Source organism: Pongo abelii, chromosome 7 (genome assembly GCF_028885655.2).
Source record: "Pongo abelii isolate AG06213 chromosome 7, NHGRI_mPonAbe1-v2.0_pri, whole genome shotgun sequence".
NCBI classification, from domain to species: domain Eukaryota; kingdom Metazoa; phylum Chordata; class Mammalia; order Primates; family Hominidae; genus Pongo; species Pongo abelii.
The window spans coordinates 82,302,636-82,322,150 of NC_071992.2; the positions used below are offsets into that span (position 1 = coordinate 82,302,636).

At 40.8% G+C, this 19,515-nt stretch overlaps 2 protein-coding genes across 31 annotated transcripts in view; one reads left to right on the top strand and one right to left on the bottom strand.

Annotated features, from left to right (window-relative positions):
* The window catches only part of CSPP1 (centrosome and spindle pole associated protein 1), a 136,407-nt gene extending 125,282 nt beyond the window's left edge, over positions 1 to 11,125 (top strand). For 23 of the 26 annotated variants that reach the window (XM_054561700.2, XM_054561698.2, XM_054561703.2 and 20 more), the window contains 3 exons: positions 3,106 to 3,215; positions 5,937 to 6,075; positions 7,843 to 11,125. In XM_054561700.2, coding sequence (XP_054417675.1) covers positions 3,106 to 3,215; positions 5,937 to 6,075; positions 7,843 to 8,054 — 461 coding nt within the window. In that variant the 3' untranslated portion in view covers positions 8,055 to 11,125. Of the gene's footprint in view, positions 1 to 3,105; positions 3,216 to 4,556; positions 5,586 to 5,936; positions 6,076 to 7,842 lie in introns of those variants that run through there. The other 3 variants (XM_054561702.2, XM_054561695.2, XM_054561701.2) reach the window with 3 other exon arrangements.
* ARFGEF1 (ADP ribosylation factor guanine nucleotide exchange factor 1) overlaps positions 10,163 to 19,515 on the bottom strand; it is a 144,138-nt gene continuing 134,785 nt past the window's right edge. For 4 of the 5 annotated variants that reach the window (XM_024251573.3, XM_024251572.3, XM_054561686.2 and 1 more), the window contains 5 exons: positions 17,204 to 17,343; positions 15,604 to 15,772; positions 13,991 to 14,129; positions 12,916 to 13,033; positions 10,163 to 11,591 (listed from right to left, as the gene is read on the bottom strand). In XM_024251573.3, the coding sequence (XP_024107341.1) occupies positions 11,427 to 11,591; positions 12,916 to 13,033; positions 13,991 to 14,129; positions 15,604 to 15,772; positions 17,204 to 17,343 (731 nt within the window). In that variant the 3' untranslated portion in view covers positions 10,163 to 11,426. The remainder of the gene's footprint in view (positions 11,592 to 12,915; positions 13,034 to 13,990; positions 14,130 to 15,603; positions 15,773 to 17,203; positions 17,344 to 19,515) is intronic. The other variant, XM_063726662.1, reaches the window with a different exon arrangement.

Genomic DNA, 19,515 nt, shown 5'->3' on the forward strand with positions numbered 1-19,515 from the left:
CGATGTGGTGGCACACACCTGAAGTCCTAGCTATTTGGGAGGCTGAGGTGGGAGGATTACTTGAGCCTGGAAGTTCAAGGCTGCCGTGAGCTATGATCACGCCACTAAACTCTAGCCTGGGCAACAAAGAAAGACCTTGTCTCAAAAAAAAGGAAAGAAATAGACTCATGCAAATACAGTCAGCTGATCTCTGACAAAGGACCAAAGGCAGTACTGACAAAGGACCAAAGGCAGTATTATGATGGAGAAAAGATAATCTTTTCTACAAATAATGCTGGGACAACAGGACATCTGCATGTGAAAAAATAAACATAGATCTTACACCCTTCACAAAAATTAACTCAAAGTCAATCTTACATGTAAATGTAAAATGCTAAATTGTAAAACTCATATATGATAACAACAGAAAATCTAGATGACCTTGGATGTGGTGATGACTTTTAGATACAAAACCAAAGGCACAATTCATAAAAGAAATAATTGATAAGCCAGACTTTGTAAAAATTTAAAACCTGCTCTGCTCTATAAAAGACACTGTTAATTAAGAGAATGAGAAGACAGGACAGAGACTGTAAGAAAATATTTGCAAAAGACATATCAGATAAAAGACTGTTATCCAAAATATACAAAGAAATCTTAAAACTCAACAATAAGAAAACAAAAAATCTGATTAAAAGATTGAGCAAGACTTGCACCATACATCACCATACAGATAACAAGACTATGGAAAGATGCTATTGAGAGACAGGACTAGCTGGATTTCAAATCTAGGCCGACTAAGAATTCCTAAGCCTAGCTGGGAAGGTGACTGCACCCACCTTTAAACACAGGGCTTGTAACTCAGCTCACACCCAACCAATCAGGTAGTAAAGAGGGCTCACTAAAATACAAATTAGGCTAAAGCAGGAGATAAAGAAATAGTCAAATCATATATCACCTGAGAGCACAGGGGGAGGGACAATGATCGGGATGTAAATCCAGGCATTCGAGCCGGGAGTGGCAACCCGCTTTGGGTCCCCTCCCATTGTATGGGAACTCTATTTTCACTCTATTAAATCTTGGAACTGCATGCTCTTCTGGTCCATGTTTGTTACAGCTTGAGCTGAGCTTTTGCTTGCCGTCCACCAGTGCTGTTTGCCGCCGTCGCAGACCTGCCACTGACTTCCACCCCTCCGGATCTGGCAGGGTGTCCTCTACACTTCTGATCCAGCGGGGTGGCGCCCATTGCTGCTCCCAATTAGGCTAAAGGCTTGCCATTGTTCCTGCATGGCTAAATGCCCGGGTTTGTCCTAATCGAGCTGAACACTAGTTGCTGGGTTCCACGGTTCTCTTCTGTGACCCACGGCTTCTAATAGAGCTTTAACATTCACCGCATGGCCCAAGATTCCATTCCTTGGAATCTGTGAGGCCAAGAACCCCAGGTCAGAGAACAAGAGGCTTGCCGCCATCTTGGAAGCGGCCCTCCACCATCTTGGGAGCTCTAAGAACAAGGACCCGCCTGGTAACACATTAGAGAATGTAAATTAAAATGAGATACCACCACATACCTGCTAGAATGGCCAGCATTCAAAACACTGACACTAAATGCTGGCAAGGTTATGGAGCAATAGGAACTCTCATTCATTGCTGGTGGTCATGCAAAATTGTAGTCAATTTTGGAAGACAGTGTGGCAGCTTCTTACAAAAATAAGCATATTCTTACCATACAGTTCAGCATATACACTCCTTGGTATTTGCCTAAGGGAGCTGAAAACTTGTCCATAAAGAAACCAGCACACAGATATTTATAGTACCTTTATTCATAATTGCTAAAACTTGGAAGCAGCCAAGATGTCTTTCAGTAGGTGAATGGATAAAGTGTGTTACATCCAGACAATGCAATATTTTTCAGTGCTAAAACAAAATGAGCTGCTAAACCATGAAAAGGCATGGAAGGACCCAAAGCTTATTTTAGAATTATAGAAAGCCCCACATCTTATTCAATAAAAGTTATTCCTATTTTTAAAAACCCATACAGTATACATTTGGAAAATCTGAATATCAATTATATGTTAAACGATAGTGTTGTATAAATGTTAAATTTTCTGAATGTTGTAATTAGATTTTTGCAGTGTAGGAGCCAGTCCTTGTTCTTAAGAGGATACACACTGAAATATTTAGAGACAAAATGCCATGATGTCTCCAACTTATTGGTGTAGCAAAGAGGCTTGGCAATAACAACATCCCCCGAAATATATATAGAAATTGGCAAAGTAACTAATGGTGATTCTAAGTATTTGTATTATTCTAACTTTTCTTTAGGTATAATTTTTTTCAAAGGAGTTGTGGAGGTTACCGTAGATGTTGTAGGCTATTTGTTCATGTCAAATTAGCTACCGATCCAGTAGAATGATTATAAGCAAAAAGACTGACAATATCAAGTGTTGGTGAGGATATGGGGAAATTGGAACCCTCTTACAATGTAGAATGTAAACAGGTTGGTAGTTCCAACAGAGTTAACTATAATACCCCGCAATTTCATTTCTGGTTCTATAACCCAAAGAAATGAGAAGATATGTCCACACAAAAACTTGAATGTGAATGTTCATAGCAGTGTTACTCATAATTGCCAGCAACTAGCAAATGTCCATCTACTGGTAAATGCATAGACAAAATATGACGTATCCATATGATGGAGTATTATTCAGCAGTAAAATGTAATAAACAACTTAAACATGGCACGGCATAGATGAATCTCAAACACCTTATTGCTAAGTGAAAGGACACAAAAGATTAAGTTGTAGAATTCCATTTATGTTTGGTGTTAGGTAAGGTAAATCTGTTGAGACAGAGCAGTGTTTGCCCGGGGCCAGCAGGTGGGAGTGGGGAGTGATTGCCAGTGGGCACAAAGCTGTTTAAGGTGATGAAAATGTTCTACTTTAAAGTGATGATTGCACAACTCTGTAAATTTACTAAAAAAATCACCGAACTGTGTATGTACACTTACATTGAGTGTGTTTCATGGTATTGTAAGCAAAATCTTAGTAATTAAAATGTTCTTGGTTTAGCTCTGGTTAAGATTTGAAGCAGTATTAAGACTCCTTCTGCTTTTTGGGGTCCTCTTAGGGGCTTATGGTGAGACATATCCTGCCATTGAAGATGACGTCCTCCCTCCACCATCACACTTGCCCACTGCACGGGAGCGCAGGAGGAACAAATGGAAAGGACTAGACATTGTATGTATGAAACTTTTCTCCCCCTTTTCAACTTAGAAGAATGAGAGGTCTGGGTTCTGACCCGTGCTAAATCTGTGTGCCCAATAAAGAGCACTTGCTTGAAATTCAGACATGGGTCTGAATCTAGGCTCTGCCTTGACTGGATGACCTTGGGTAGCTATTGAATTCTGCTGCTTTGGCTTCTTCCAGATAATAATAGTATTTTCTTTTCTCCTGGGGTGGCTGTAAGTAGCTCTGCATCCCAACCTTCCTTCTTCTCCTGCAGAATATATGGATTTCAGAGAGGCACAAGAAGGAACTGATGTCATTTATTGAAAAGCTTCATAATAACCTAATTCTGTGATATAGGCGTCATCTTCATTTCGGTCAAATGACTTGCCAAGGTCACATGGGCAAGAAGGCTGAGATTCAAACCCATGTTCTCCTCACTCTGCTCCCCAGCTTTACAGTATAGCCAATAAAAAGTAGAGGCTTTGGAGTTTATGTCCCAACAATGTCACCTCCTTGTTGGGTAGGTAGCTTGAGCAATTTCTTAAACTCTGTGTGTGTTTCCTTATATATGACATGAAGATGCAGTTATATGTGAAGCATTTAGCACTGAGCCAAGTATGCAGAGACCTCACCAAGTAACAGATGTTGCTATTAGCGTTATTATATGTACAGCATTACCAGGTGAAAATAGGTTTGCTTTTTGCCTTAGGCAACCACCAATCTACTTTGGTTTCTATAGATGTGCCTTTTCTGGACATTTCATATAAATGAGATCATACACTGTATGATTATTTGTGACTGGATTTGTCTTTCTTCTTTTGAAGGTCATTCATGTTGTAGCAAGTGCCAGTACTGAAGCCTCTTTAGTGTTGAATAATTTTCCACTGTATTAGTATCCCACATTTTGTTTATCCATTTAACAATAGATATTTGGGTTGTTTTCACTTTTTAGCTATTATGGGTACTATTAATGTTCATGTAGAAGTTTTTGATGTTTTTATTACTCTTGAATATATATACCTAGGAGGAAATTGTTGGGTTATATGGACACTTTGTATTTAGCATTTTGAGGAAGTACCAGACTGTTTTCCAAAGTGGCTGTACCATTTTACCTTCCCATCATCAGTGTATTAAGGTTGTAATTTCTCTATATCCTGGCCATCACTTAGTGTCTTTTGATTTTAGCCATCTATTGAGTGTAAAGTGGTGTGGTGTCATGGTGGTTTTGAGTTGCATTTCTGTAATGATATTGAACGTCTTTTCATGTGTTTATTAGCCAGTTGTGTATTTTCTTAGGAGATACATCTATTCAAATCCTTTGCTGATTTGATTTTTTTTTTTTATATACAGAGTCCTGCTCTGTCACCTAGGCTGGATTGCAGTGGCGTGATCTCAGCGCACTGCACCCTCTGCCCCAATGGGGTTCAAGGGATTCTCCTGCCTCAGCCTCCCAAGTAGCTGGGATTACAGGTGCCTGCCAACACGCCTGGCTAAGTTTTGTATTTTTAGTAGAGATGGGGTTTCGCCATGTTGGCCAGGCTGGTCTTGAACTCCTAACCTCGGGTGATCTGCCTGCCTCAGCCTCCCAGAGTGCTAGGATTACAGGCATGAGCCACAGCGTCCAGCCCTTTGCCCATTTTCAAACTGAATTGTCTTTTTATTGAGTTGTAAGAGTTCTTTTACATTCTTGCTACAAGTCTAGTTATCAATGTGTGATTTTCAGATCTTTTTTCCCATTCTGTATCTTTTTAATTTTCTTGATGGTGTTCTTTGAAGCACAGAAGTTTTTAATTTTGATGAGGTCCAACTCATCACTCTTTCTTGGGCTTTTGGTGTCTTACTTAAGAAACCACTGCCTAGCACAAGATTTACTTGTTTTCTTTCAGTTTGTTTTTAATTGTAGGTCCATGATACACTTCAATTTTTGCATAGGGTGTGAGGTGCAGAGGTCCAAGTCCATTCTTTTGCATGTGGCCATCCAGTTGTTCTAGCAGCATTTGTTGAAAGACTGTTCTCCCATTGCATTTTGTTTTAACTCCGTCCATAAGCATAAGGATTTATTTCTGTATTCTTCTTAATCTTCCATTGATCTACATGTCTTTTCTTATGTCAGTACCACACTGTCTTGATTATAGCTGGACTGAGTCTCAGCCCCTGCTGCTTCAGTTTTTTCCTTTTGTGTCCTATAATTCTCAAGCTTTATCCAGACTGGCAGCATTTCTGTCATCACAAATGTTACTCCTTATCCTTGACTGAGTCATCTGAGCTTGCATGGATAAGCATAGGAGCCATAATACACATGCTCCATATTTTCATTTGTTTTATTTTGTTCATCACAATGTACATTTGAGGGCAAGAGGATGTTTTGATTTGCTGGTTTTTCTTTTTTTTTTTTTTTTTTTTCTGAGATGGAGTATCTGTCTCCCAGGCTGGAGTTCAGTGGCACAATCTCAGCTCACTGCAACCTCCGCCTCCTGCCTCAGCTTCCCAAGTAGCTGGGGACTACAGGCGCCCGCCACTATGCCCAGCTAATTTGTATTTTTAGTAGAGATGGGGTTTCACCATGTTGGCCAGGCTGGTCTTGAACTCCTGACTTCAAGTGATCTGCCCACCTCGGCTTCCCAAAGTGCTGGGATTACAGGCGAGAGTCACCATGGCTGGCCCTGATTCACTGATTTGTGAACATATTTTGGGTTAATGACTTTCTGAAGTTCTGTTTTCTAACTACAGGATAGCAGTCGTCCTAATGTAGCACCAGATGGTCTCTCTCTCAAATCTATATCCAGTGTAAATGTTGATCAGCTTAGAACGAGAAATGAGGAACGAATGCGAAGACTGAATGAATTTCACAATAAACCTATTAATACAGGTAAATGATCAAGTGTAATGGCCTATAGTAGAATCCTGTATGAACTTTTAAACTTTCTTACTCAAGGCTTTCACTAACGTCTGAGGGATAGATGGAATGAGTTTGAAGTCCTTTGAGTTGTATGGCCCAAGACATAGTAACTATTGAGCAAAACCAGATCTCAGGATTAAGTTTGCATCAGATTTTTTCTGTCAGAGAGAGTGCCCATTTTAGAGTGGAGTCTAAACAGATAAAAGTTTTTGCTTATTAAACATATCCAGGCTTTGCTTTCAGCAGAGAAAATGCTATATGATATAGCAATCACTTTACTAAAGTAAAACATTATTAGAAATTAGCCTAAAGACTTTGAGTTCTTTAACACTTATGCTGTAAATTTGCAGTACTACAAAGAAAATTTTTACCTTATTTGGCTTTCCACGCCATAGACAAAGAAAGTCTCAGAAGTCAAATAAAGCTAGTCTCCTCATTATGAGTGTATTTTTGTGACTTGCAGGTTAAAGCTAGTCATAGAGCACAAGGCAGGATGGTTCCTTAGACACCTAAGAAGCTACCCTGCCAGCCCTATACCACCCTTTTTTATACCAGTGCTATTAGTCACTGGGATAATGGGACAGTTTCATATTGGTAATAATAATAGTTTTAGCAAATACTGGAGTGGTCTATTTGGGAAATACTCTTTAGTCTGTTAATCTACATTACAATAATCTCTTAAGATTTTTTTAGATCCTACCTTTAATACTGTGTTAATTTAAAACTGTACTCATATACTATCATCCATCTAGCAGTCAAGGTGTGGTGTGTTCTAATGGTGGTAATTCCATACCAAACACAAGCAGACATGGTTAATTGATGGGACAGTAGGAAAGGATGTCTTCTTTCCAGCTATAAGGCATTTTCTTTTAGACCCAACAAACTGAATTAATATTTAACAGGAATATATTTGAGAGAAGATAGCATTTTAAGAATCTTTTTCAGAAGGTTTTTAATGTCTACACTGTTTTTTAACATTGTCCTTTCAAACAGGAGCTTTTTGTTATGATGTGGATTGATTGCACATACCAATCCTTCACAGACCAGGAGATGTAATTAAAAAAAAAAAAAAAAGAATATGACATCACAGGGTAGGAAGACAGATTTTCCTATTATTATACCTGATAATAAGTAAAATACAGATAGAAGTTGAGTACAATCGAATTCAATTAAAGAATGAAGCAAGAGCTACCTTTTCATTGACTGGACATGGCCTTGTTAGATTAGGTGTTTTAAGAATGGAAGTAATCTCATGCCAACTAGTGTTTTCCCAAAATAACTTAATTTCCTTATAGCAGTATTGTAGGTTGAAGAGTATTCCCCAAACCTTGCTTAAAAAAAAAAAAAAAAAAAAAAAAAAAAAAATTTATGTGTAGCCATTAGGCTTCTCCTGAGGTAAGTTACAAAATAAGACTACCTACATTCCTCCTGTTGACTTTGTTTCGTGGAGAGGTGCCTTTGATATACTTAGAATCCCTCTGGTTGCTAGTGCCATGGAGTCAGCTTACTCAGTTGATCATTTTTTGTTTTACAAAATTGGCGCCTTTGTGGGCCCACTCTCCTCCCTCTAAAATAGGGTGGGGTGGGGTAAGTCTAACCAAAACACACAGTAGAGTTCAGGATATGAGATTGTGGGGAAATGCTGAGTTGTAATGAGTTGGACTGCAAGAGACCTGCGCTTATGTCTCCTGCCTGCCACCTGTGTTATCTGAGCCACGTGTCCCTTGCCTCCTGTAGATGATGAGAGTTCACTGGTTGACCCTGATGACATCATGAAACACATAGGGGATGACGGATCAAACTCTGTAGCAACTGAGCCCTGGCTCCGCCCTGGCACTTCAGAAACGCTGAAACGCTTCATGGCAGAGCAGCTGAACCAGGAGCAGCAGCAGATTCCTGGAAAACCAGGCACTTTCACTTGGCAGGGCCTGTCGACTGCACATGGTTAAAATAAACCTGTATTGGACCCAGTAGTGCCTTTTAAGGTGAAAGGAATGGTAAATCTGTACCTTTAATAGTATGTCCTACTTTTGGCCCCTACCTGAAAGTTACTTTTTTTCCATCATCATCTGTATATAAAATTATTTTTATCATGATGTATATTGTGTACATAAATAAAAGGCCATGATTATTGATTTATATAATAGAATTGTATAGATTATTTTTGCACAATTTTGTCATAAATTAGGGTGGTAATGAACTGGATCGAACTACTATATGTGCATTATATTGAATTCTGCTTGTCATTAAGATAAGGTGAATAAGTGTCTTAACCATCCTGTAAAACCAGACTCCCCTTTGTTACGTGCACATTTTCCATCGTCACCTTGATGCAGAAGAAGAACTCACTCAGTAGGTGCATCTTTTGTAGCTGTGATTACTCCAGTTTCTGTGTGATGCAATCAATCAATCAAATGTCCTATTATTTCATGTCAGTCAGTCATTTGTAGCTACTGATACAGTAGAAATGAAGGGAACAGTAATTAATTGCTTGTATTTTTGTAAGCCATATGTTAAATGTTACATCATCTTTCTGCTTCTATTTTTATGCCAGTGAAGGTATTTGTCTTAAGTTACTAATTTATATGATGTAACTACTTCTTGATATAAATAAATTATTTTAATTAATTACTAAACTCTTTTTAACTACTATGGAGCTTTCTAGACTAGTTTTCTAGAAGTTGAATAGAGGTGGGGACACCCGGGAGTCAGTCAAGGACAGAGACTGGAGTCTTCTTGTTCCACCATGGAACCTTGGATAAGTGAGTCCATGTGAGTTTTCTAATCAATCAATCAATCATTCAGTAAGTGATACTTCTAAAAAAGGAAACAGTCAGTCAAATTATGAAATTCTGACTCGGATTAGAATCTTCAGAACCATGACAGCTAAGAATATCCCCAGGCACTGCTTCTCTCTCTAATACTCCTCTGACGTAATTAATGGTTGGTAGACAATATCAGACAAATTTGCCACAGTTAAATTACTGACATTTTGAGTTTTGGCTACTTGTAAATTTTTATTTGATTTTCTAATCGGACCATTGTTTGTTTGCTTTACTCGTAAAAATTTGTTCTGTTGTCATCTGAAAGTAAGAAGAAAGCCTCTGACTCTTCTAGGGGAAAAGTCCTGATACTACAACATTAAATAATCAACTGCCAGGTTGTGTGGAGCACTTACCCTCAATGCGGCAAGGTCAGTGGCTCGCAGCTCTAGTATCCAGCTGGGCCTGAACAGAGCTAGAGCTGTCCTAGGTGTAACAAATACGGCACACTTACTTACAAATGCATTGTTCAGTAACTGTTCATTATCTAAGAGAGGTGTGAAAGCAAAGACTGAATACTTTTCCTCTTTAACACAACCATGTTAGATGATATTGACACGTTTTTGTTTAATGCCATGTACCACACAACTTCAACTGACTCCTCGAACACACAATATTGCAAACTGTGCTGAAGAGAACTTTAGCTCTTTTCAGCATTCAAGTAGTGTAGCCTGATGCTAGGTTATTAAGATGCAAAAAATATTTATTAAAAGATTTTTGGGCTGGATATGGTGGCTCACGCCTATAATCCCAGCACTTCTTTGGGAGGCTGAGTTGGGAGGATCACTTCAGGTCCAAGAGTTTGAGACCAGCATGGGCAATATAGTGAGATTCCCATCTCTACAAAAAAAAATTTTTTTTAATTATTAGGCAAGTGTAGTGGTGTGTGCCTATAGTCCTCACTACTGGGGAGGGTGGAGTGTGAGAATCGTGAGCCCAGTTTGAGGCTACAGTGAGCTGTGCTCATACCACTGCACTCCAGCCTGGACAACAGAGTGAGATCCGGTCTCTAAAAGATAAATAAAAATGTTAAAAATTGCCTTAAAAATGAGTATCCTATGGTAAGTACAGTGTAAGGGAGGATCTAATGCTAGAAGCTGGAAAGAAAATACCAGAACCAAACAATATTGAATTTGTAGTTCTGGCTGAAAATGTCTTTTCCATAGTTGTTCAGCCTTAATAGAACAGAATCAATGAAACATGGGGGTGGGTTATACAGGTTTTGATTGCACTGATGAAATAATTCAAAAACTTTATTGACCTATAACCTGATTAGAATATGCCAGATGAGAATCAATATTGTACAGAAAGTTGTACAGAATTTTTTACATAGAAAACTTTACATCTGTACCATATACATTTTATCCATCTGAAAAAATTTTCTACATCCACTGTTAATACGGAATGCTTGACAATCTTGTCTTTTAACCATCAGAGCACAATTCACAGTATGAATACATTTCCAGTAAATCTAACCTCCGCAAACCATGCCAGATTTGTTATTTTAATATATTCAACATTAAATTCTGTACATAGAGTAAAATCTACATCAAGCTCCACCACCCAAAAGAAAAGAAAATGACAGCAATCTGGATTCATTTTGCAGTGATTCAAGTTTTGGTCCATAAAGGATCATTCTATTTTAATGGCTCATCTTTAAAAGTCCTAAGAGAAATATGTGACAGGTAGTTACTGTCAGTAGGGGTATTTTCTACCTTTTTTTTCCCTGTTGTTGAAGTGTCGGCCACAACAGCTTCTGGGCATGTTAAAGCCTCAAAATCACCACCTACCAAAAAGGGCAAAAACTAAAAATCCCCACAAAATAAAAAAGAAGGTTCCACCCAAATGTTTAGTGCATTTGACAAAATATTATGGGTATTTAGCAAATGAATAAGAAAATAAAGAAAACAGTGCAGGAAGAACTATATAATGTTTAAGATTTTTATATTACAGACCTGCATCTCTGTACATTTTTCACAGGATGATTACCAGTATCTCAGATAGCCTGAGTGTGCAAAAATCTTCAGAATAAGAATACCATAGTTGCTAAATATCTTTTACCATGAACAATAATTTCTTCTTCTCTCCCCACTCCCTAATTATAAACATTTTATCCTTCAAAATACAGCTCTCCTGAGTTGTACTTCTTGTAGAAGTTCAATCTTTACATCTATAGTTCTTTGGGTAAGTTTCACTTCCACGCCTGCCAAAAATATGTGGGGCTTTTCCTGCCGTGGAAGACAGAGAAGGACCCGTGAGCATGAGCTGACACTGTTTAAACAGGCTTTCTGCTCAACAGGAGGCCAACATAACACAAAATCCGCCAGCACTAAAAGGGACTGGAGTGTTGCAAGTTTGAGTAAGACTTCTAAGCATCTTTACCAGTAACTCTCAGACACTGCAATCCACAGAAATCATTTTTCAGGTAGGAAACCTCAGCTCCAGCGTCCTTTTAAAGAGCGGAGGGATGTAAACGCCAACAAAAATATTAAGTTCCCATCATTGCTTGTTTATTCCAAGTTCCTGTTCAGGTGGTTGTGATATCTGAAAAACGACTCCGATTCGCAGAAAAAATCTTCTAAGAACAGCACGAAGTTCAGGAATCAAGTCAAATTGCATAATTTCACATAAGAGAGGGTAGTAGAATGATGCATGAGCTTTAAACTGCAGGGAAAATGAATTTCTCCATTAGTAGTGATTGCAAACTGCAGAGCCTTAAACTGCCTAGAGGCAAACTACTCTGGGGCTCCATCACAGGAGCCAGGAAAGCAGGGTCCACAGCAGGCAGTGACTCTGTGGGTTGTGGAACTGAGAGACAGAAGTGTTAGAAAAACTCACTTCATACAAACACTATCCACTTACATATCCTTATTTTGAAAAACATTTGCCTGTATATCTTTGACAAACTTTTAGTAATTTAGCACTGTTTTTCCTGGGTAATAAGCAAAAGCAGGCAACTGAGTACAAACTAGAGTTGAGTTTTTATAAGCTATGGGTTACTGAAATTTTATCTTTTGTTACATAAAAATTGTAAGTTTTGGGGAAAATTCTACCTAACACTGCAATATAAAATCTAAACAGTTCTTCCGGCAAAGCTACATACGTTTCACATGTACAGTTGAATTGCTATACTTTGGCTGTGTCTTCACAGTAGTTCCTTTATCTCTGAACTCTGGTCTGCAGCCTCCTTTCCTACCCCTCTCTGCCCCTCCAGATCCAGGGAAGCAGTGAGACATACTACGGCAAAAAAAAAGCCAGCTGTGGAGTAACAGAGGCTGGGATTTACCCCTTGGCCTTTTGAGTAGTGGGCCACATCACTAGGCATTTTTAAACCTGTTCTAGGGTCACAGCAAAGCAACCTGTATGTGTGAGCTGTAAGTTGCTATTATTTTTTCTAAGAGTAGAATGTACATTTTTGAAAACCTTAAAATAAATATGCACTTATATTTACAGTCATGTATGTGTATTTTATCTTTATTTCTACTGGTTTAAAATTCTTAGATGAGGCCCATTCACTAGGGACTCTGGGTTACCTGGAACCACTAAATATGCCAAAGGAACAGCTGCAGCCCGGAGCACAGGCCCAGGAACCAGATGTAGTCTTGAGTAGTAGGCAGAGTACAAGGCCATGAGGTGGTTGGCCAGCAGTTTTCAAAATGGGGAAAAGGGAGAGACTCCTGGGGTCATAATGGGAATTTCAATGTTGAGGGAACCCAGGAACTTGTCAAGGTATCCCAAGGGATTCTGATCCCTCACCTACTGAATCCCCTAGAGAACTGCTGATTAGTGAACAAAGCTGGGTAAGGAGGGAGAAAAGCAAGGACTGAGGAAGATACAGCAAGGCCACTGGTGGCTTTCACAAGCAGCAGTGCAGGATGGGTACTACTTGATTCGTCTCCGAGAGCTCTTGCACGGTGGCTGTGGGACCCCGCATCCCAATGCGAATCGGGCTAGAAATGTGGGGCTGGATTTGAAGCCTCATACTTACCCTATTATCGCTTATCTTTAGAACTTTAGTTAGAAACAAAAGCAGTAAGTTAGTCCAGGCTTCTCGATGACTTTCTGATGTTAGAGTGAGGAAGTAACTTAGTGCTTCACTGCAGACACTGCAAAAGAAAAGGTTTCCTTTAATGTTACTTGCATATCTACTGGTCCCCATATTCACTGAGAAAGAGCAATCATGAACATAGTAGTGAATATGAACTATTCAAGAACATGTTAGATCCCATCTGTTTACATTAGCTGGAGTGTCAACATAAACATGCTTTTCAAATTGGGAAGAAAACCAAACATGTTACAAGAAGCCATTGTAACTTACCAGGAAACCCACATTTTCCTAATTTTCTAAGTTTCTTTCAATGCAAAGCTGCCGTGTGGCAGGTGGCACATGCAAAGCTTAGTTTCAAGAGACCTGGACTGGAATCTGAGGCGACTCCTCTCTTCACTGACCCTTGTGAGGCCCTAGATCAGAAGGCCCTGTGGGGCCTTAATCAATCAGTCTTGTCAATCAAATGGGACAGCAGAGACTAGGTGATCCCTTAAAATTCTAAAATTTATTTAATTGGCCTCAGGACATCTATTCCTTAAGTAGATATAATAATACAATGCAGATGGCCGTATTGTTTCTGAATGGCATGTTTCATTCTTAGCCTGAGTTTACACGTTAGTTGGCTTAAAGTAAAAGAGTAAAGAAAGTAACGCTAAGAAAAACTCCAAATATTTTTTTCAAAGTAAATGCAGGCAGGGAAGTTTTCACTTTCACAAATGATTGTTCTGTAAAAATGGGACTATCTTATGACATTAAAAAGGCCTATAAATGATATCATAGTTCACAGTTTTAAAACAGAAAACCTCCTTTGTCCTGCATGTTAGACATGATTTGGCCACATGTCACTAAAGCACATTCGTCTCTAAGACTGAATTTAATTTTTACAACTGCTCTGTGGAATAGGGGCATCCAGGCCCCAAAGGCTCAGCTCTCAGCATGGTCCCGCCGGTGCCTCTTTCCTGCCCGGCACCACGTGGCTGCCTGGTCAGAGATGGCAATCAGTCAAGAGTCTTACTTCAAAAGCCTCTGCTGGACCTCCTCCCAGGCACTAACGCGGCTCTCATCCATGTACATCCGGAAGAGAATGCGCAGCCCACAGGCCAGGCTGCTGGTCTCCTGCTTCAGAAGGTTGGGCTTGGATTTGCCTTTGAATCCTGCAGAAAGGGGAAGTTTCTGGGATTAGTTTGGGAAGGCATTTTATGTAAAGGTGAAATAGCCCGTATGGAGGCACATTTTGTTTGTGCTCAGCCATCAGCATCTGCTGCTTACAAAACGGAGCCACAGCAGCCTGATGTGAAGGTGATTTCCATGTCCAGAATTCCCTCCCTATTCAAGTTGGGGATATGAGATATAAAAAAACTTGTGGCCTGGGAAGGTGGAACCCTTCACATGAAACTGCACTTGAATCCCCAAAGCTGTGGAAGGGGCCATGTGCTCTGCCTGCATGAGGGGTCTCAGATAAACAGGGGCAACCCCCAGGAGGTGAGAACTGCTCTGTCAGAGGTCTGATGGGTCCGGTGTGTGTGGACACAAGGAGGCTCTATCAGCTCAGCAGGAAGAGGCCCAGTGGAATGGTGGCAAAAACTTGGGTAGAAAAAAAGGGGAAAAATAAGTACAGACTACTCTTTCCAGAAGTTAGGTTGTAAAGGAAAGAGAATGGCACAGCTGTTTCAAATAAGCAAACATAAGCACCAAACCCTTTTGATACAGAATTTGATGTTCGATAAGTATCAGCCCCCTTCTTTTTCTCTGCCTTATTCTGCAGCCCCTCATCCTCCCAGCACTGTTTTGCAACTCATATTTCTTTCTTCTTTTCTTTTTTTAAGAGATGGGGTCTCACTGTGTTGCCCAGGCTGGAGGGGAGTAGTGTGATCATGGCTCACTGCAGCCTCAAACTCCTGTTCAAGTGATCCTCCCACTTCAGCCTCCCGAGTAGCTGGGATTACAGGTACGCGACACCATGCCCCGCTAATTTTTAATTTCTTGTAGAGACAGGGTCTTGCTATGTTGGCCAGGGTGGTCTCGAACTTCTGGCCCCAAGCAATCATCCTGCCTCAGCCACCCGAGTAGCCGGAACTATAGGCGTGAGTCACCGCACCTGGCTCTATTTTTTAAATTAAAAAATTAACAATGTCACTTTGGTTTATAATAAAAGCTTGTTTTTTGTTTAAAATGTCTAACTTGTTCTAGAACAAATATACCTCACATCCCAATAAATTCACCTTCACTCTGAGCTCTGGCCACTCCCAGTAAACAGAGAAGCCATTCAAATACACATGCCAGGTTTTGTGTGTGTGACTTTTACACACATTTATTTCCTAATGAAAAGACAGCTTTTATCATGCCAATGAGTATCAACAAGAAGGTCCAGGTTGGGTAAACAAGATGAAAGAACAATATAAGTCAAATAATAGACCAAGGGGGAAAAAATCCACCCAAATAGTTATCTGGTTTACTGTAGACCAGAAAAGGGCCTGGTTGTGAGATTACTTTATTACTGTTAAGGTCAGAGTACATATAGTGACATGCACAGACCTACAGCAGACAGTCAATGAGTTCTGAAACCTGTATGTATCTCTCCCACATCCATCAACAGTAAACATTAAATGTGAGGCGTGTGTAGCTTACCTGCTTTCCACAGGGCAGTCCTCTGTTCGTTGTTGGAATTAAATGCTTTTGCAAATCTATGTGACTCTAATAAGCAATCCAGTAGCTTAAAAAGTTGTTGTGATGTTAAAAAGCGGTACATTCCTTGGTCTTGAGTATCAACTCGAACATCAAAGTCCACCGCATCTCTCTTTGGAAAACAAACCATCCCAGCATATACACACAGTCACAATAATTTTAGTTAATTTACAACTCAATGCTCCCCAAAGACCAGTTTTACCAGAAAGCCACAGATACTCAGCTTGATCTAACCTAACAGAAAGTAAGGGAAGGTCCACCTTCCATTACGAACATCCTCGTCCCCAAGCAACGCCTCCCATTAGTCCAGACCCTCCTGGACTCCCAACTCCCTGGCCCTGCGTTCCTCAGCCCCTCAAGTCCTTCCTTCTCTTCTCAACTGCTATGGAGTCCATGCATCATGATTTTAATTATTCTCTTTCACAACCCCTCCTCTTCTTTTTAGTAACTGGCTGGCAAAATGGCTGTGTCGTCACATGTGACTGGAGAAAGCAGACTGGTTTCTCTCTAAACCAGTGGGCTCAGTGCTGGCCCAGCCCTTGGCAGACCTTGGCCTAGGCCACATTCCTGGCCAACCAGCTCACGTTTTCACTTCTCAAGTAGCTAAAACATTCTTCCAAATCTCACATGGTAGATGACTTTTCTTCCCATCTCAGTGAGAAACCAGAAGCTGGCAGAGGAGGTCTCTCACAAGCTCCCACCCCAAATGTACCAGACTTCCTTCATTCATAACCCATCCCCCAGCCCTTCCCCTGCCACCACATGGGAACTGTCTGGGCTTCTACCCCAGGTGATTCCCACTCTGTGTGAGGTACTATCTCCACTCACTCAAAAACATGGCCCTAGCAATTGTCCCTCTCTTGCCCACAGTCAGTTTTTCTCTCCCTACTGGAAAGCTCTTACCAGTGAACACGCTGCCATATCACCAATCTGGAGAACAAAACATAGCAAACCCCTCTCTTGAACCCCTCACAATCCAGCTATCACATTTCTCTGTGCCTTTACAGCAAAACTTCTTAACACAATACTAGCTGAGTCCACATTCTCTCCTCTCTCTCTCTCCCCATTACAATTATGCTTTCGTCCTCGATTTAACATTTAACACACTGTTAAGGTTCCAAAGTCTTCCAAATAGTTAGAGGGCAATTCTCAGGTGTAATATCACTTGACCTATCCAGAGCATTTAACAAGTGACTGATCACATGCTTCTTCTTAAAACATTTACTTCATCTGACTTCCCGGACAACTGACACCTGCTTCCCCGTGCCTCCCCATGCCTCATGGATTCTCGTCCTCAGTCTCTGCTAGCTGCCTCATCGCCAGAAGCTGTAGAGGACGAGGTCCCTAGTAATCAGCTGCTGACCCTCCTCCCTGCTCTAGCTAACCTTATTACCTTGTGATGGGATCCAGTCTCATGGTTTAAAAGGACATCTGTATGATGAAGTCCCCACAAACTAATTCTCTAGCCTAACTCTACAGCCCAGACTGCTATAGCTAACTTCCTACTTACACAAAAAAAGCAGCTATCCTCCTATCTCCTTACCTGCGCTGCAGCTAAGTTTTCTGCATCTTCTTTCTTACTTGTGGCTGGGAAGAAGACAATGTTGTCGATAGTCTGGATGAGTTCCAGCTGCACAACACATTTAATCAACAGGGCAGCAAACAATTTTTGTTCTGGAAATTCTGTGAGGAAACCCCCCCCAATGCACATGCAAACAAAAAATTATTTTGAATCCTTTATAATTTCCATGACATTACAATGCTAAGGAAACATTAATATGTATTCACATATCACACTGAGAAGGACATACTGCTTTTGCACACAGGCACTACTCAGTAAAAGTTTAACTGATATTTAGAAAAGCCTTAGAAAAGTAATTTTTAAAATAAAAGTGCCCTACACAATTTAGAACAAGCTTGTCCAACCCATAGCCTGTATGTGGCCCAGGACAGCTTTGAATGCAGCCCAACACAAATTCACAAACTTTCTTAAAACATTAAGAGATTTTTTTTTCTTAGCTCACTACTATTTTTCATAGTAGAAAGAAACAAGGATTGTCAAGTCGCCCAGCATTGGAGCCATTGCCCCAAGACTGCCTAGTAGGCAGCTCCCTTTGGGCAACTGTCTGCCTCCTGGAAAGCTTCCTGCCAAAGCTGCCCCTGAGAATCTCGGATGGAGGTGTGGCCATGTGGTCTGGGTCCCCTGGGACCGTACATGTTAGTGTATTTTATGAGTGGTCCAAGACAATTCTTCCAATGTGGCTCAGGGAAGCCAAAAGACTGGACACCCCTGATTTAGAGCAATAATATATTCAAGATGTTCCTGCTACAAATTTTTTAATTCAAGTTATTTTTAATGAAAATGTAACAAATGGATAAAAACCTAAAACAGAAGTATCAACTGTAAACCCAAGTCTGACCTCTGAAAATAGGGAATAAAGGGGCTGGGCACGGTGGCTCACGCCTGTAATCCCAGGACTCTGAGAAGCTGAGGCAGTTGGATCACCTGAGGTCAGGAGTTCAAGACCAGCCTGCCCAACATGATGAAACCCCATCTCTACAAAGCTACAAAAAAATGTGCCAGGCATGGTTGCGCACACTTGTAATCCCAGCTACTCTGGAGCCTGAAGCAGGAGAATCGCTGGAACCCAGGAGTCAGAGGTTACAGTGAACCAAGATCACACCACTGCACTCCAGCCTGGGCAAGAGAGACTCCGTCTCAAAAATAAATAAATAAATAAATAAATAAAATTAAAATAAAAAAATAGGTTATATGAAAACCTATGACATAAGAAAATAACGGAACAGATCCATGTGAGACAGGAAGTGAGGGCAGCCAAGACGCCGGATTAACCTATGCAATACTGTGGTTTGGCCACAGCACATGTTTTATTTGGGTCCAGATTTGTAGTTGTGACTGAAATTACCTCTTATTTTCAAAGACATCCATCAGCAAAGAAGTCTATAAAAAGTTTAGCTGGGGCCGAGTGCAATGGCTCGTGCCTGTAATCCCAGCACTTTGGGAGGCCAAGGCAGGTGGATTGCCTGAGGTCAGGAGTTCGAGACCAGATTGGCCAACATGGTGAAATCCCATCTCTACTAAAAATACAAAAATTAGCCGGGTGTGGTGGCACGTGCCTGTAGTCCCAGCTACTCGGGAGGCTGAGGCAGAAGAATGGCTTGAACCCGGGAGGCGGAGGTTGCAGTGAGCTGAGATCACACCACTGCACTCCAGCCTGGGCAAGAGCCAGATTTCGTCTTAAAAAAAAAAAAAAGTTAAGCTGAACACATTACTTCAAAAGTAACCAAACTGCAAAGTAACAAAAGTGCCACCCGTATTCCCCTCATCAGCTATACACAGTCACATTCCTCTATCCTGAACACATTTGTTCAACAGGGCGTTTCTGATAGTCTGCCGGCCCATGTGGACACACTCATGGGCGTGCTCCCCTTGTCTGACCATGCCAGCTAAGCAGCTAAGCCAATGCAGCAGCACAAGGTTAGAAAAAAGGACTCAACTCCTGAGATGCTGCTGCCATGCAGCCCAGGGGACCCAGACCACACGGCCACACCTCCATCCCAGATTCTCAGGGACAGCTTTGGCAGGAAGCTTTCCAGGAGGCACACAACTGCCCAAAGGGAGCTGCCTACTAGGCAGTCTTGGGGCAATGGCTCCAATGCTGGGCGACTTACAATCCCTGTTTCTTTCTACTATGAAAAACATTTTACTACAAATTCCCTTTTCTGGCACTAATGTGTGGAAGACAAATTCATGTTTTAGGGATTTTGGGGGGCAGAAAAATAACTTACTTAAATTTATTCTTATTGAGATCATTAATGAAGGCTCCTTTCCAG